At 45.0% G+C, this 18,009-nt stretch overlaps 1 protein-coding gene across 3 annotated transcripts in view; it reads right to left on the bottom strand.

The window, feature by feature from the left end:
* VARS2 (valyl-tRNA synthetase 2, mitochondrial) overlaps positions 1 to 18,009 on the bottom strand; it is a 59,673-nt gene that overhangs the window by 26,427 nt on the left and 15,237 nt on the right. For all 3 annotated transcript variants that reach the window (XM_070737866.1, XM_070737864.1, XM_070737867.1), the window contains 7 exons: positions 15,655 to 15,736; positions 13,253 to 13,372; positions 13,060 to 13,171; positions 9,762 to 9,850; positions 4,128 to 4,218; positions 3,899 to 4,026; positions 2,025 to 2,128 (listed from right to left, as the gene is read on the bottom strand). In XM_070737866.1, coding sequence (XP_070593967.1) covers positions 2,025 to 2,128; positions 3,899 to 4,026; positions 4,128 to 4,218; positions 9,762 to 9,850; positions 13,060 to 13,171; positions 13,253 to 13,372; positions 15,655 to 15,736 — 726 coding nt within the window. The remainder of the gene's footprint in view (positions 1 to 2,024; positions 2,129 to 3,898; positions 4,027 to 4,127; positions 4,219 to 9,761; positions 9,851 to 13,059; positions 13,172 to 13,252; positions 13,373 to 15,654; positions 15,737 to 18,009) is intronic.

Here is an 18,009-nt window from a genome sequence, read left to right as displayed (position 1 = left end):
CGAGAGGCAAAAAAGGAGCTGTGATGTTCCTTCAATATACCAGGGTGATTCGACACAAAATGTAACCCTTCCCTGGTACAGAGCTGAAGGGATTGGATACTGTAGCCTAGAGGATAATTCTCTGCCTTACAAGGCAAAGGTTGCAGGTTCAAGTCCCAGTGGGTATGGCTAGCTGATGAGGCCAAAATAAGGCCGAAATAGATCTATCCTAGTCTCCCTTAATTTTCAAATTCAGCTTAAACATGTGACACATACAGATAGAATTGTCGGCTATCAATAAAATTAACTGCCTTGGAAATGGCCCTGGGTTGGGCCGAGAGGCAAAAAAGGAGCTGTGATGTTCCTTCAATATACCAGGGTGATTCGACACAAAATGTAACCCTTCCCTGGTACAGAGCTGAAGGGATTGGATACTGTAGCCTAGAGGATAATTCTCTGCCTTACAAGGCAAAGGTTGCAGGTTCAAGTCCCAGTGGGTATGGCTAGCTGATGAGGCCAAAATAAGGCCGAAATAGATCTATCCTAGTCTCCCTTAATTTTCAAATTCAGCTTAAACATGTGACACATACAGATAGAATTGTCGGCTATCAATAAAATTAACTGCCTTGGAAATGGCCCTGGGTTGGGCCGAGAGGCAAAAAAGGAGCTGTGATGTTCCTTCAATATACCAGGGTGATTCGACACAAAATGTAACCCTTCCCTGGTACAGAGCTGAAGGGATTGGATACTGTAGCCTAGAGGATAATTCTCTGCCTTACAAGGCAAAGGTTGCAGGTTCAAGTCCCAGTGGGTATGGCTAGCTGATGAGGCCAAAATAAGGCCGAAATAGATCTATCCTAGTCTCCCTTAATTTTCAAATTCAGCTTAAACATGTGACACATACAGATAGAATTGTCGGCTATCAATAAAATTAACTGCCTTGGAAATGGCCCTGGGTTGGGCCGAGAGGCAAAAAAGGAGCTGTGATGTTCCTTCAATATACCAGGGTGATTCGACACAAAATGTAACCCTTCCCTGGTACAGAGCTGAAGGGATTGGATACTGTAGCCTAGAGGATAATTCTCTGCCTTACAAGGCAAAGGTTGCAGGTTCAAGTCCCAGTGGGTATGGCTAGCTGATGAGGCCAAAATAAGGCCGAAATAGATCTATCCTAGTCTCCCTTAATTTTCAAATTCAGCTTAAACATGTGACATATATATATATATATATATATATATATATATATATATATATATATATATATATATATATATATATGTAGTAAAATACATGAAGAAGGTTATAGAGGAGATATTCATACTAAAATATATCTATGAAAGAATACAAAAGAAGATATAGTAATTGAACATGTCAATGAAAGAATAGAAGAAGAGATATAGGAATAGAAGAAAGGTATAGGAGATAGAGGAGAGCAATAGGACAGGGGACGGAAGGCACTCTAGTGCACTTGTACTGACCTCTTAGGAATCTGGATAGGTCAACCGTGGATAATCTAAGGGTAAAGTGTTGGGGGTTTGGGGATGACACTATGGAGTCCGGTAATGAGTTCCACGCTTCGACAACTCGGTTACTGAAGTCATATTTTTTACAGTTCAGGTGGAAGAAGCTTACATTATCAATACAACTTCTAAAAAGTTAATAAATATATGGATGCTCGAATTGCACAATTTTTAAAAAGTTTTATTTATTAAATTTTGCAAATTATAAACTGAATTGTATAATTAAAGCTAAGTATGGCCTTGGAAGACCTTTGTAAAGTGCATTTAAGGTTCCTATGAGGTCCTTGGTGCTCTCTGTCTTTGATGGTTTTCTTGCAGATGTTTAATTACCAAACTAGGTCATATCATCAGTACTAGCATACGATATGTTATAGAGAATATATATTTTTGTTAAATGTTTACCCTGTCTAGCTTCCCGCGGCTTCTTGATAGCTTCCCACAAAATCTGATCCATGACCCTGAAGGGAGGGAGGCAAAGGGGGACAAATAGGAAGCCCACCAGAAAACATTTCAGGGTCCCATTACCTGCAAACCGGGAGGACTAAGCAATGGTCTTTCGCACCCCGATAGAGTCCTTTCTCCTTCAAGGCAGCCAAAACTTTCTCTCGAGCCAGGAATCGATGCAGTCCCTGAAAAGTGAACCACCTATGTCCAAATCAACTCAGTGGCATCTATTTTACTACTGATTGGGCTCCATCTTCAAATGTGCAGCCCCCCACCCTGTTCTGGTTTCTGGTATAAATTCAGCAAGTACAAATAACTTTTATCAAGCACATTATTTCATAAACAAAGAAACTCCATTTTATTCTCTTCTCTTCTGGTTATGCACACATTTCATACTGGCGTATCTCTCCTGGCTCCGTTATTTTTCTTAATTGCATTCCTTACATTCCTTCTCCTGCTCTGCTAGACAAGATTTATTTCGTAAAAGCATGATCACTAAAAAACAGCAGACGGACAGAATACTTGGCTTACTTGGAGTGCGGCATAAAAATCAACATCTTTTTATTCGGCAACGTTGAAACTCCACCCTTCTCCTTCACTGGTCCCATGACGTGCCAATTACCTCACTCAATTATTTAACCCATTCATCTCCTTAATACCTTCTTCCAGACCTTTGCTCTCTACGTTTCTGAATTCTTCTGAATTTAGGATTAACCCAGCGTGCCTCTAATTCTCCCTCACTAGATCCTGAACTCATAGCCCCATCCTGTGGCTGGCCTCCCACCTGTTCTACTACCTATAACCCCGGGCCCCCCACTACTTCATAAACACTATCTGAATCTGAGTCCTCAATATCTTCATCATCCTCCAACTGATCAAGAGTACGTACAATACACCCCACCCAGCCAAACACATATTCAGGTGTCTTGAGTCATAATAGAAACATTATATACTGCTCAAAAAAATAAAGGGAACACTCAAATAACACATCCCAGATCTGAATGAATGAAATATTCTCATTGAATACTTCGTTCTGTACAAAATTGAATGTGCACAACGGCATGTGAAATTTGATTGTCAATCAGTGTTGCTTCCTAAGTGGACAGTTTGATTTCACATAAGTTTGATTTACTTGGAGTTATATTGTGTTAAGTGTTCCCTTTATTTTTTTGAGCAGAGTACATTCCAACAACGGAGGAATGAGCTGGGGTGGCGCAGCAGGTAGAGTGCTGTACTGCAGGCCACTGAAGCTGACTGTAGATCTGTAGGTCAGCGGTTCAAATCTCATCACTGGCTCAAGGTTGACTCAGCCTTCCATCCTTCCGAGGTGGGTAAAATGAGGACCCGGATTGTGGGGGCAATATGCTGGCTCTGTTAAAAAGTGCTTTTGCTAACAGGTTGTAAGTAGTGATGGGCGAACTCAACAGTGTTCGGATTTGGCAAGTTCGGATGAACTTTACACAAAATTTGTCCGAACCCGAACCGAACCTGAACGGGGAATCCCACCAAGAGATTCCGGGGGCGGAGCTTTGACGTCACGTATACCGGCAGGTTACTAAGGACACCAAGGTGATCACTTCCTGGAGACCTCCCTTTGAAGGAGCTGGGGAATCCCTCCCACGAAGAGATTCCGGGGCGGAGCCTTGACGTCACTGGCAGGTTGCTAAGGACGCCAAGATTATCACTTCCTGGATTCCATGGAATCCAGGAAGTGATCACCTTGGCATCCTTAGCAACCTGCCTGTGTCGAAGCTCTGAACGCCGAACGCAACCCCGAACTTTGGCCGAACTTTCAAAAAATTTCGGGTTCATGTTCAGCATACCGAACACCGCAAAATTCGGTACGGACCTGAATTGTGCGGGTTCGGTTCACCCATCACTAGTTGTAAGCCAACCTGAATCTAAGGAGCAGGGCAGCATAAAAATTGAATAAATAAATAAATAAATGGGCTTACCTGCACCCATTCTCCACATTCTGCGGTCATCGTGCCATTTTCCGCAATAACGGAAATGAGCGGCAAATTGTGCCTCTGGGCCAGTTTGTAGTCGACGTGGTTGTGTGCTGGAGTGACCTTCACAGCCCCTGAAAGATGGTAGGAAGCCCCAAGTTGAGAGGCATCAGGGCAAGCATTTGCCACACCAACCTTTGGCTTCTGCCAGGTAGCAGCGAGGTATGTTTCTCACCTGTGCCCATCTGTGGCTCCACTGCTGGATCCGTAATGATAGGAAGGAGACATCCGGTGAATGGGTGGCACACTCTCTTGCCATGTAAGTGCTGCCAAAAACATGCCAGAAAGTCAGTTCATATATGGTGAAGGGGTTCTGCCTGAAATAAATAGATGGGCAAAACTTTGTGGCAATATCACCTCGAGGTTTGACTACTGCAATACTCTCTACATGGAGCTACCTTTGAAGAGTGTTCGGAAACTGGAAATTGTGCAGAAAGCAGCTGCACAAGCGGTCATGATCCCTCCTAGGCATCTCCATATTTCTCCAACACTCCGTGGACTGCACTGGCTGCCAATTGGTTTCCGGATGCAATTCAAAGTGTTGGTTATGACCTATAAAGCCCGACGTGGCATCGGACCAGAATACTTGCGGGACCGCCTTCGGCTGTATGAGTCCCAGCGACCGGTCAGGTCCCACAGAATCGGCCTTCTCCAGGTCCTGACAACTAGACAATATCGTTTGGAGGGACGTAGGGAAAGAGCCTTCTCTGTGGAGGCCCCAGCCCTCTGGAATCAGCTCTCTCTGGAGATTTGCGCTGCCCTCCACCCTCCTCGCCCTCCGTAAGAGTCTTAAGACTCATTTATGTCATTAGGCTTGGGGCGATTAGACCCTAGCCCCCTGGCCGACGAATATTATGTATGGTTGCTATTTGAATGGGTATGGTTGATTTTTAATATAGTTAACGATTTTCGAGTAGTTTATTTAATTTTACTTAATTGGATCTAGTGTATAGAAACATAGAAGACTGACCTCATGGTCCATCTAGTCCATCTAGTCTGCCCTTTACTATTTTCTGTATTTTATCTTAGGATGGATATATGTTTATTCCAGGCATGTTTAAATTCAGTTACTGTGGATTTATCTACCACGTCTGCTGGAAGTTTGTTCCAAGGATCTACTACTCTTTCAGTAAAATAATATTTTCTCATGTTGCTTTTGATCTTTCCCCCAACTAACTTCAGATTGTGTCCCCTTGTTCTTGTGTTCACTTTCCTATTAAAAACACTTCCCTCCTGGACCTTATTTAACCCTTTAACATATTTAAATGTTTCGATCATGTCCCCCCTTTTCCTTCTGTCCTCCAGACTATGGTATTTTATTGTTTTTTTTTTATATGCTGGGAGCCGCCCCGAGTCCTCGGAGAGGGGCAACATATAAATTTATTTATTTATTTATTTATTAAATTTGTATGCCGCCCCTCTCCGTAAATCCAATAGACAAACAAACATAGCCTCCCAATGACTCAATAGGGTAAAATACACAAAGCTGCTTTGTGCATCTTTGGCTATAAAGTCATAAGGCCAGGATTATGGGCACTGATTTTTCAGGATCTCCCTCAAGCAGTGTGTTATATATTTGTATTTGTATTTATTAGATTTGTATGCCGCACCGCTCCGAAGACTCTGGGCAGCTAACAACAATATAAAAAGACAATGTAAACAAATCTAATATTAAAAACAATCTAAAAAAACCCAATTTAAAGAACCAATCATACATACAAGCATACCATGTATAAATTCTAAAAGCCTAGAGGGAAGGGAAATTTCAATTCCCCCATGCCTGACGACAGAGGTGGGTTTTAAGGAGCTTGAGAAGGCAAGGAGGGTGGGGGCAACTCTGATATCTGGTGGGAGCTGGTTCCATAGGGCCGGGGCCGCCACAGAGAAGGCTCTTCTCCTGGGTCCCACCAAACGACATTGCTTAGTCTATGGGACCCGGAGAAGGCCCACTCTGTGGGACCTAACTGGTCGCTGGGATTCGTGCGGCAGAAGGCAGTCCCAGAGATATTCTGGCCCGATGCCATGAAGGGCTTTATAGGTCATAACCAACACTTTGAATTGTGACCGGAAATTGATCGGCAACCACTGCAGACTGCGGAGTGTTGGTGTAACATGGGCATACTTTGGGAAGCCCATGATTGCTCTCGCAGCTGCATTCTGCACGATCTGAAGTTTCCGAACACTTTTCAAAGGTAGCCCCATGTAGAGAGCATTACAGTAGTCGAACCTCGAGGTGATGAGGGCATGAGTGACTGTGAGCAGTGAGTCCCAGTCCAGATAGGGTCGCAACTGGTGCACCAAGCAAACCTGGCCAAACGCCCTCCTCGCCACAGCTGAAAGATGGTTCTCTAATGTGAGCTGTGGATCGAGGAGGACACCCAAGTTGCGGACCCTCTCTGAGGGGGTCAATAATTTCCCCCCCCCAGGGTGATGGACGGACAGATGGAATTGTCCTTGGGAGGCAGAACCCACAGCCACTCCGTCTTATCCGGGTTGAGTTTGAGTCTGTTGACACCCATCCAGACCCCAACAGCCTCCAGGCACCGGCACATCACTTCCACTGCTTCGTTGACTGGACATGGGGTGGAGATGTATAACTGGATATCATCCGCATACTGATACCTCACCCCATGCCCCTGGATGATCTCACCCAGCGGTTTCATGTAGATATTGAACAGCAGGGGGGAGAGGATCGAGCCCTGAGGCACCCCACAAGGGAGTAACCTCGAGGTCGACCTCTGACCCCCCACTAATACCGACTGCGATCGACTGGATAGGCAGGAGGAGAACCACTGGAGAACAGTGCCTCCCAAAGTCCCAAAGTTTTAACACTTTTAGTACTTCGTTTTCTGACACTCCCACACCAACATTCCAGCTTTTCTCCCTCCAGAGACACAGGTATGTCCCCAAATCCAGGGGTGAAATGCCCCCAGCCTGATCATGCCTATCAGTCTTTCTAGAGCTGGTTGCGAAGGGAGTGCAAAGCTCCGCCAACCCACCCAAATGCCACCATTTGGGGTCTTTTATCCTCTGCGCAAGCACAGAATGCTTTGTGTAGGCACAGAGGGTAAAAGAACCCAAATGGCGCCGTCTGGGCGAATGGGTGGAGCCTCGCACACCCTTCGCGATTGGCTGTCCTACGACCTACAGGCACGAGCGAACCAGGAGTATTTCACCCCTGCCCAAATCTCTTGTAGTCTTAAAAGTTGGGAGCGGAGGACAGAAGTCCTCCTACTTATGTCCTTCCTGGTCAAGGAACTCAATCAGAGAGAACCCCTTAAACCTTATAACTCAGGACGGCTTTCTTTATTTTTCTGTCTTTCCTTAAGAGAGAAAGAGAAGGATAACAAAGCCATTGCAGTTACAAGATAGAGTAACGTTAAATCTGGTCTCAGGATGGACCAACTTCCTTCTACTCAGAAAGGTTAGCAGTAGTGTATTATCAGTTTGTTTTATATAAAACTTATTAGAACTGAAATCTCTCAAGGGAAGGTTTAGAGGGAGAGAGAGGAAGTAGTTGGAGAAAGGTAGAGGTGGGGTGGAGAGAGGAAGGAAGGAAGGATGGAGAGAAAGGAAGGCAGCTAGATGGGAGTAGAAGGGGAGTGAGAAAGAGAAATATGAATACAGACTGATAACTTATTAATATGATAGAAGTGTTGATATGAGATCAGTCAGAAATATGAAACTATGCATGTTATGGATATGTTTGTAAGGCATATGCATTGATATATGTATGAATATGGAGTTTAAAAAAATAGAAACATAGAAACATGACGGCAGAAAAAGACCTCATGGTCCATCTAGTCTGCCTTATACTATTTTCTGTATTTTATCTTAGGATGGATATATGTTTATCCCAGACAAGTTTAAATTCAGTTACTGTGGATTTATCTACCACGTCTGCTAGAAGTTTGTTCCAAGGATCTACTACTCTTTCAGTGAAATAATATTTTCTCATGTTGCTTTTGATCTTTCCCCCAACTAACTTCAGATTGTGTCCCCTTGTTCTTGTGTTCACTTCCCTATTAAAAACACTTCCCTCCTGAACCTTATTTAACCCTTTAACATATTTAAATGTTTCGATCCTGTCCCCCCTTTTTCTTCTGTCCTCCAGACCAGCGTTTCCCAACCGGTGTGCCGCGGCACACTAGTGTGCCGCGAGACAGGGCCAGGTGTGCCGCAAGCTCCTAGGGAAGCTGCAGCTGGGCGGGGCGCTGCCGGCATAGATCCCTGTAAGCTGCACAGTGAGCTGGGGCACGGGCAAATTCCAAGCATGGCGCACCCTTTTTCAAGCTAGCGCACAGTAGCCCGCCTTCCCCGCCCAACAGCTGATCTGCCCCTCCCAAGCTGTGGGCGGGGGAGAAAACCCCGGCTTCTCCGGCTCTAGTAGGCTGCAGTCGCGTGTGCCTACCTCCCCTGCGACCTCAGAAGGCGGCAAAACATGGCCTCCTTCCCTGCCAAGCATCAAGGGCACAGAGGAGGCACGGAAACTTTTACAAACATTGGAGCCCGGCTTGGCTCCTACCGCGGAGGTGGCTGCAGCTGCGGCGGAGCCTGCGACTTCTCCTATTCCTTCTCCTCCTCCGGCCGCCGTCCTGCTGTGCTCCTTGTCTGAGCAGTCCCATCGCCTGTGTCCCGGCGCCCCTGCCTGAGTGTCGTCCTGGGCGGGAGAGAAGCGCGGGGGTGGGAAAGGAGCGCTTCCCCTCCGCCAAGCTGCCTGCTTTTCCTCGCACCTCGTTGCTACCTCCTGCCTTTTTCCAGGGGCCTTTGGAAGGAACCCAGGGAAGGGGGGGGGATTGGGGGTGGCTGCAGCAGCTTCTCGTCCTCCTCATCCGGCTGCTAACACCCGCCCGGCCCCTCTTGCAGTTCTTTCACTGAGCGCTTTTGTCCCAGGCTGTCAGCAGGCGTTCTTCTCACAGCTGAGGCAGGATTTGGAATGTCGGGTGTGTGTGCGTGCGGGCTCCGCATCCCCCTGCCACCCGGAACATTTAAAATAAGAAAAACCTTCGCCGGCCTCCGCAGAGAAGAAAGGAAGAGAGAGAAAGAGAGAGAGAGTGCAACAAACAGAGCAAGATAGAGAGAAAGTGAGAGAGGGGGGGGAGAGAGGGAAGAGCTAGCAAGAGAGAGAGAGAGACAGAGAGAGAGAGAGAAAGAGAGCTAGCAAGAGAGAGAAAAAGAGAGACAGAGAAAGAGAGAGAAAGAGTTAGCAAGAGAGAGAGAAAGAGAGACAGAGAAAGAGAGACAGAGAGAGAGAAAGAGATAGCAAGAGAGACAGAGAAAGAGAGAGAATGAAAGAGAGATAGCAAGAGAGGCAGAGAGAGCAAGGGAGAGAGAAAGACATAGGGAGGGAAGGAGGGAGAGAGAGAGAGCAAAAAAGAGAGGAAGAAAGAAAGAGGGATGGAGAGAGAGAAAGAAGGGAAGGAAGGAAGAGAGAGAAAGAGTGAAGGTGAAATAGAGCGAAATGGAGGAAGATTTTTTTTTGTCAAAACTTTTCTTTAGCCGCCCCCCCCCCCCCTCCCCGTTCAGTGTTCCCCAGGATTTTGAAAATATGAATAATGTGCCGCGGCTCAAAAAAGGTTGGGAAACACTGCTCCAGACTATACAGATTGAGTTCATGAAGTCTTTCCTGATACGTTTTATGCTTAAGACCTTCCACCATTCTTGTAGCCCGTCTTTGGACCCGTTCAATTTTGTCAATATCTTTTTGTAAGTGAGGTCTCCAGAACTGAACACAGTATTCCAAATGTGGTCTCACCAGCACTCTATATATCACACACAAAAGAAGAGGACTTGGGCAGAAGGGCCTTACCAAATAGCGTGAGTCATCTGGGTGAATGGCGACAGCCACGTCACCCAACATTGTCTCAGGACGGGTAGTAGACACAGGAACTTCCATGCCTGTTTTCATCCAAGAAAGAGAAGTGTCATTGGAATGAAAAATAAATAAATGAAAAGAATCATCGAACATTTTTGTAGCTATCTTTTGTTGTCTGATTGTTTGCTACTCCAAGTTATTGTATTTTTCGAAGTATAGGACGCACCATTCCCTGCCTAAGAGACTGAAAATTTGGATGCGTCTTATGCTCCAAATGTAGCTTTCGCTAAGCTTTTATTGAGCCCTAACGAGGTGCTAACACAATCTTCAGTGCTTTGCTAGCTAAGCCATCTTTCCTTTCCTGGCTTCTTTCATTGCTGCTCCCTCCGACAATCAGCTGAGCCTTTTTTTCCAGCCCTAACAAGGTGCTAAAAGTGAAGCAATCTTCCGTGCTTTCCTAGCAAGCGATCCTCTACCTTTTTTTCAGCCCACCAGATTATTCTCCTTCTTTCTTTCTGAAGAGAGAGGGAGAAGTGGAGTATTTTAGAAACTGTCTTTTATCCCCAATCAGGGGATACAAAGCAAGCACGTGGGCTCAAAACCAGCAAACTAATGTGCTGAAGATGACCAGACTAAAGACTAGACAGATTATTGCCTGGTAGGTGTTGTGATTCAGCCTGAGGCTCCTCAGGGACCGGCTGGAGCTCTGCCGGATCCATGCCCAGAGGAGGAGGACAGTGAACAGGAGGGGGAGGACCAGGCAGACGGGGGAGAGAAACGTCAGGAAGAGGAAGAGGGAGAGCAGCCTGAGACCCCCGGGCGGGGGCCTCTCCCCAGGTAGTAGCCTGGATTCATTGGATGAAGACGCACAGGCTATAATAGACATAAGGCAGAGACGGGCAGCTCAAAGAAGGGGCCAATTAGCAAGGTATTTCCATCCCTGAATTGGCAACAGCTGGGTTTGGGTGTGGTTCTCCTCAGCAGGGTTGAAAAGGCAGGCCCGCCCTTACAGTCTTGTGGAGAGTTATCAACTGGGAGTCCTGTGACCTTGCTTCGATTCTTGGCGTCTCTGATCTTGGCTTGTGGCCTAGAAGTCTGGAAGACTTGGGGGAGGCGTGGGTTTTATTATCTCCAGCGTTATTTTTGCCAGCAAGAATCCTGTTTTATTGCCTGGCCATCGTGAAACCTCTGTGAAGCTTCATCGTGTTCCTGTCTGTTAGAACAGTTTTTGTTACCTGTGTTTGCTTTGAATTATATAAACTGCCTTTGCTTTTTACCAGTGTGTCTGGATACTCTTTTTGGTTGGTGTTGGCGTCTGGGGGGGACCCAGACAGAACAGTAGGCAGATTATTTTCCTTTATTTTCTTCTCCAAAAACCTAGGTGCGTCTTATTTATGTATGTATGTATGTATGTATGTATGTATGTATATATGTATGTATGTATGTATGCATGCATGTATTCATTCATTCATTCATTTATTTATTAGATTTGTATGCCACCCCTCTCCGCAGACTTGGGGTGGCTCACAGCATACAATGAAACAATTCATAACAAATCTAATAAATTTTAAAAACTTTTAAAAGCCCCATTATTAAAAGAGACATACACACAAACATACCATACATAAATTGTATAGGCCCGTGTGTGTGTGTGTGTGTGTGCCTCAATTCCCCCATGCCTGATGGCAGAGGTGGGTTTTAAGGAGTTTACGAAAGGCAAGGAGGGTGGGGGCAGTTCTAATCTCCAGAGGGAGCTGGTTCCAGAGAGTCGGGGCCGCCACAGAGAAGGCTCTTCCCCTGGGACCCGCCAGACGACATTGTATACTATGGTGCATCTTATACTCCGAAAAATACAGCACTTCTTTGAAATGGCTGGCTATAAAAAGTGAATAAATAGATAAACAAACATTATTTGGGGCATTTGCCTATGGCCTTCAGCAATGCTTAAGGTTTTCATGGCTACTAATTGGTCTCCGGTCACAATTCAAGATATTGGTTATTACCTATAAAGCCCTACATGGCTTAGGACCAGACTATTTATGGGACTGTCTCCTGCCACATACCTCTCAGAAACCAATTAGATCCCACACGGTTGGCCGTCTCCAGGTCTTGTCAACTAAGCAGTGCCGGTTGGTGGGCTTTCAAGGGATAGCATTCTCTGTGGTGGCCCCAACCCTTTGGAACCAACTATCCCCAGACATCCGTGCTGCTCCCATCCTACTGGCCTTCTGAAAAGCCTGGGAGCCGTGAGAATTAACATCTAAATCCTGACCGAGTCATGCTTCGATTGGTATGTATGAGTGTATGATTGCATTGTTTAGTCTAGGGATGTTATTGTTATTAATATTGATTGAGTAGCTTAACAGAGTTTTATTGCTTAATATTTGACTTTAATTTTTAATTAAAGTCAAATTTACTTTAATTTTAATTAATATAAAATTTTAAATTTTATATTGTTTGAAACATAGAAACATAGAAGTCTGACGGCAGAAAAAGACCTCATGGTCCATCTAGTCTGCCCTTATACTATTTTCTGTATTTTATCTTAGGATGGGTCTATGTTTATCCCAGGCATGTTTAAATTCAGTTACTGTGGATTTATCTACCACGTCTGCTGGAAGTTTGTTCCAAGGATCTACTACTCTTTCAGTAAAATAATATTTTCTCATGTTGCTTTTGATCTTTCCCCCAACTAACTTCAGATTGTGTCCCCTTGTTCTTGTGTTCACTTTCCTATTAAAAACACTTCCCTCCTGAACCTTATTTAACCCTTTAATATATTTAAATGTTTCGATCCTGTCCCCCCTTTTCCTTCTGTCCTCCAGACTATACAGATTGAGTTCATTAAGTCTTTCCTGATACGTTTTATGCTTAAGACCTTCCACCATTCTTGTAGCCCGTCTTTGGACCCGTTCAATTTTGTCAATATCTTTTTGTAGGTGAGGTCTCCAGAACTGAACACAGTATTCCAAATGTGGTCTCACCAGCATTCTATATAGCGGGATCATAATCTCCCTCTTCCTGCTTGTTATACCTCTAGCTATGCAGCCAAGCATCCTACTTGCGTTCCCTACCGCCTGACTGCACTGTTCACCCATTTTGAGACTGTCAGAAATCACTACCCCTAAATCCTTTTCTTCTGAAGTATTTGCTAACACAGAACTGTTTTATTATAGTAAGCTGCCCTGAGTTCTACAGGATTGGGTGGCATATAAGTCAAATAAATAAATAAATAAATAGAGAGAGAGAGAGAGAGAGAGAGAGGGAGGGAAGGAGAGGGAGGCCAACTCACTTTCTTCTCCTTCTACTTGGTAAGCAAATGTCTCCAATACTCCAAACAGCACTGTGTCCTCAAGTCCAGGCACAGAGAGCTTTGTCCGTCCTTTTATCTGTCTATTCTCCACCTGCCAGGAACACAATCTATCAGTTTCTAGTCTCTAAGCATTACCAATGTCCTTATTTCAGGCTGTACTCCAACTACATACTTCAACGTCAGAAATAGCCGACTGCAAGGCACAGGACCAGTTCACCAGGCGCCTGTCTCGATATATCAGGCCTTGTTCATGGAGTTGCACAAAGGCCTCTGTCACGGCTTCGGAGAAACGCTGGACAAGAAAAGGAGGAGAATTGTTAAACTCAACAACTTTTAAAATGTGTGGAGTTCCAATTCCAAGAATTCATGTCAAGGCTGACTCGTAACGCAACCTGACAACAGAAACGAAGAGGGCCGGGAGAGAAATGCTTGCACTGTATTAGGAGCTGAGAGGGAGGCGAGGAATTCATGTGAGCCGTTTGCAGCCTGAGAGAGGCCAAGAGATGGAAACTTTCCAAAGGCATAGGCTGTTTTCCCAAAATAAAAAGAATATGTAGGATTGAGGCAAGGGTAGGCAAAGTTGGCTCTTCTATGACTTGTGGACTTCAACTCCCAGAATTCAATTCAATTCAATTTATTAGATTTGTATGCCGCCCCTCTCTGAAGACTCGGGGCGGCTCACAACAATGGTAAAAACAAAATTACAGTGGCACAAATCTAATATTAAAAGAAATAACTAAAATCCTATCATATTAAAACCAGACAACACATACATACCAAACATAAATTATAAGGAGCCTGCAGGAAGGATGTCTCAAATGACCCATGCCTGGCGGTATAGGTGAGTCTTGAGTTGTTTACGGAAGACAAGGAGGTTGGGAGCAGTTCTAATCTCCGGGGGGAGTTGGTTCCAGAGGGCCGAGGCCGCCACAGAGAAGGCTCTTCCTCTGGGGCCCGCCAGACGACATTGTTTAGTCGACGGGACCCAGAGAAGGCCAACTCTGTGGGACCTTATCGGTCGCTGGGATTCGTGCGGTAGCAGGCGGTTCCGGAGGTACTCTGGTCCAATGCCATGTAGGGCTTTAAAGGTCATAACCAACACTTTGAATTGTGACCGGAAATTGATCAGCAGCCAATGCAGGCCACGGAGTGTTGTAGATACATGGGCGAATCTAAGAAGCCCCACGATGGCTCTCGCGGCCGCGTTCTGCCAATATGCTAGCTCAGGAATTCTGGGAGTTGAAGTCCACATGTCATTGAAGAGGCAACTTTGCCTACTCTGGGATTGGTGGGGAAAACGAGAAATTAATTATATTGTCCCAAAAGTGCTTTTTTCTCTAGAGACATTTGCACAGGTGCACCAATTGTGACCTTACTTGGATCAGGAGGCTCTTCTTATGGTAACTCATGCCCTTATCATCTCACAGTTAGATTGTCTACATGGGGCTACCCCTGAAAAGCGTTCTGAGACTATAGTTGGTCCAGAATGCAGCCCGCGAGCTATTGTGGGTGTACCTAGGTACACCCACTTTACACCGATCCTCTGCAGACTGCATTGGCTCCCGATAGGTCTCTGAGCGCAATTCAAAGTGTCGGTCATTACCTTTAAAGCCCTACTTTGCTTAGGGACAGACTATCTATGAGATTGCCTTCTACCACATAGCTCCCAGCGACTAATAAGGGCCCACAGAGATGGTTTTCTCCAGGTCTCATCAACTAAACAGTGTTGGATGGCAGGTCCGTGGGGTGAGGGCCTTCTCTGTGGCTGCTCCGACTCTTTGGGACCAGCTGCCTCCTGAGATCTGGACTACCCCGACCCTAGTCGCCTTCCAGAAAGCAGTAAAGACCTGACTTTTCCGTCCGTTGATCTGATGGTGCACCATCGTGATCTGGCCATAAATGGTATGTATGGTTTTTAACTGTTGGATTTAAATTGTTTTAAAATTGTTTGTAGAGGTTTTAATATTATCTGTATGTTTTAATTTTAATGGAAGGATTCAAACTCAATTTGAGACACAAATGGGACAAGAAATGTAGATTATTTTCACTTGCTTCGTCTCTAACAATACCACACAATTTGGTCCAGAGTTTTTCAGGCACTGTATTTATGAAATTTAGACCACTAAATCAATATCATTGGAACATGCAAGCCCTTTTCATGGTAATGATCCATGGAGGAGTTCTTACACTTTGTCGCCTGTACAAAATGAGAATGAAAATTTGCAGATCATCCTAGGCTTGTGACTGGTTGCTGAATGACCATTTGAAGTTAGGATGGACACTCCCAAAAGGTATTCAGTTCCGAAGGTCAGGACCCATCCTGCAGTCACATGACTGTGTTTCAGACTTTTGGCAATCATCCCACATTTATCGTGTTTACAGCATCCCGGTGGTAACATTCCCACAATTTATTACACTTTTTTTCGCCCCAAACCGCCATTTCCTTCCGGGTTTTGGCAAAACACACCATAGTGAACAACGGGTTCTCTTTACAGCTGCAGCATGATGATATAAAAACTTAGCAAACCTGACCCACAGAAAAAAAAATTGCCCGTGAAGATATCAACTACTCACCGAATCCATAGTAAAACAAGCTCTATCCCAGTCCAAAGATGCTCCCATCTCTTTCAGCTGCTTGAATATTTCATTCCCTTTCCTGATATTGCAGAAAGACAAAATAAATCTTTTTTGGTCAGAAATATAAAGAAAGATACAAAGCATTTGACAGTGTAAGCTGTTTATTTATTTATTTTATTTTATTCTATTTCTATGCTACCCAACTCCCTAGGGACGCAGGGCGGTTCACAGTAAAATAAATTCTTCTTCTTCTTCTTCTTCTTATTATTATTATTATTATTATTATTATTATTATTATTAATTAATTAAATGTGTATGCCGCCCCTCTCCGTAGACTCGGGGCGGCTCACAACAATAATAAAACAATGTATAACAAATCTAATAATTAAAAGTCGCTAAAAACCCCTTATTAAAAAGCAAAATATACACACAAACATACCATGCATAAACTGTATAGGCCCGGGGGAGATGTCTCAATTTCCTGGCGGCAGAGGTGGGTTTTAAGGAATTTACAAAAGATAAGGAGGGTGGGGGCAATTCTAATCTCCGGGGAGAGCTGGTTCGAGGGTCGAGGCCGTCACAGAGAAGGCTCTTCCCCTGGGTCCCGCCAGACAACATTGTTTAGTCGACGGGACCTGAAGAAGGCCAACTCTGTGGGACCTGACCGGTCGCTGGGATTCGTGCGGCAGAAGGCGGTCCCGGAGATATTCTGGCCCTATGCCATGAAGGGCTTTATAAGTCATAACCAACACTGGATCCATATAAAAAAAATAGTACAATTTAAAATAATTGCAGCCATCCATACATTCATTGTTAGTAGCCCACGAGGTGAATGGTCCCAGGCCTGTTGGAAAAGCCAGGCGTTTACAGCTTTCCAGAAGGCCAATGAGGTGGGAGCAGTGCAGATCTCAGAAGGTAGCTGATTATAGAGAGTCGGGGCTACCACAGAGAAGGTTTCTCCCCTGCGGACTCACCAGCCAACACTGTTTAGTTGACAGGACCTGAACACCAACACTGTAGGATCTAACTGGTTGCTGGGAGGTATGTGGTAGAAGGCGATCTCGAAGATAATAATAATAATATAATAATAATAATAATTATTATTGTTGTTGTTGTTGTTGTTGTTGTTATTATTATTATTATTATTATTATTATTATTATTATTATTATTTATTAGATTTGTATGCCGCCCCTTTCCGCAGACTCTGGCCCTGAGCCACATAGGGCTTTAAAGGTAATAACCAACAAATTGAATTGTGACCGGAGACCGATGGGAAGTCAGTGCAGCTTATGAAGAATTGGTGAAGTGTGGGTATATCTGGGCGCACCCATCACAGGTCGAGCAGCTGCCTTCTGGACTAACTGTAGTCTCTGAACACTCTTCAAGGGCAGCCCCATGTAGAGTGCATTGCAATAATCCAGCCGTGAGGTGATAAGGGTGAGTGACCGTGTTCAGGGAGAAATTGATCAGTTCCTGCCTTTAAAAATCTATTTCAGCATTTTTTCAAGCTTAGCAACTTTAAGAAGTCTGGACTTAATTTCCCAGAATTCCCCAGACAATATGAAGTCCAGATACTTTAAAATTACTCAAGCTAAAAACCCACTAATTTATTCATCTATTTAACCTTAAAATTAAACCATTCCTAAACAATGGCTGGAAGCTGACCAAGGAGAGATTCAACCTAGAAGTAAGGAAGAACTTCCTGATGGTCAGAGCGATCAACCAGTGGAACAACCTGCCTGCGGAGGTTGTGAACTCCCCAACTCTGGACACTTTCAAGAGGAGATTGGACTGCCACCTGGCTGGGGTGCTTTAGGATTCCTGCTCAGGCAGGGGGTTGGACTTGATGACCTTTCAACTCTAACAATAAATAAATAATCCAGAATTAACCACCTGTCAGATAAAGATATCATCATCTTTCGGCTGTGGCGAGGAGGGCGTTTGCCCAGGTTCGCCTGGCGCACCAGTTGCGGCCCTATTTGGACAGGGAGTCATTGCTCACAGTCACTCATGCCCTCATCACCTCGAGTTTCAATTACTGCAATGCTCTCTACATGGGGCTACCTTTGAAAAGTGTTTGGAAACTTCAGATCCTGCAGAATGCGGCCGCGTGAGCCATCGTGGGGCTCCCCAGATTCGCCCATGTTTCTGCAACACTCCATGGCCTACACTGGCTGCCGATCGGTTTCCGGTCACAATTCAAAGTGTTGGTAATGACCTTTAAAGCCCTACATGGCATTGGGCCAGAATACATCCGGAACCGCCTTCTACCGCACGAATCCCAGCGGCCGATAAGGTCCCACAGAGTTGGCCTTCTCCGCGTCCCGTCGACCAAACAATGTCATTTGTCG

This window comes from Erythrolamprus reginae, chromosome 2 (genome assembly GCF_031021105.1).
Source record: "Erythrolamprus reginae isolate rEryReg1 chromosome 2, rEryReg1.hap1, whole genome shotgun sequence".
NCBI classification, from domain to species: domain Eukaryota; kingdom Metazoa; phylum Chordata; class Lepidosauria; order Squamata; family Dipsadidae; genus Erythrolamprus; species Erythrolamprus reginae.
This window is presented reverse-complemented; position numbering and strand designations above follow the sequence as displayed.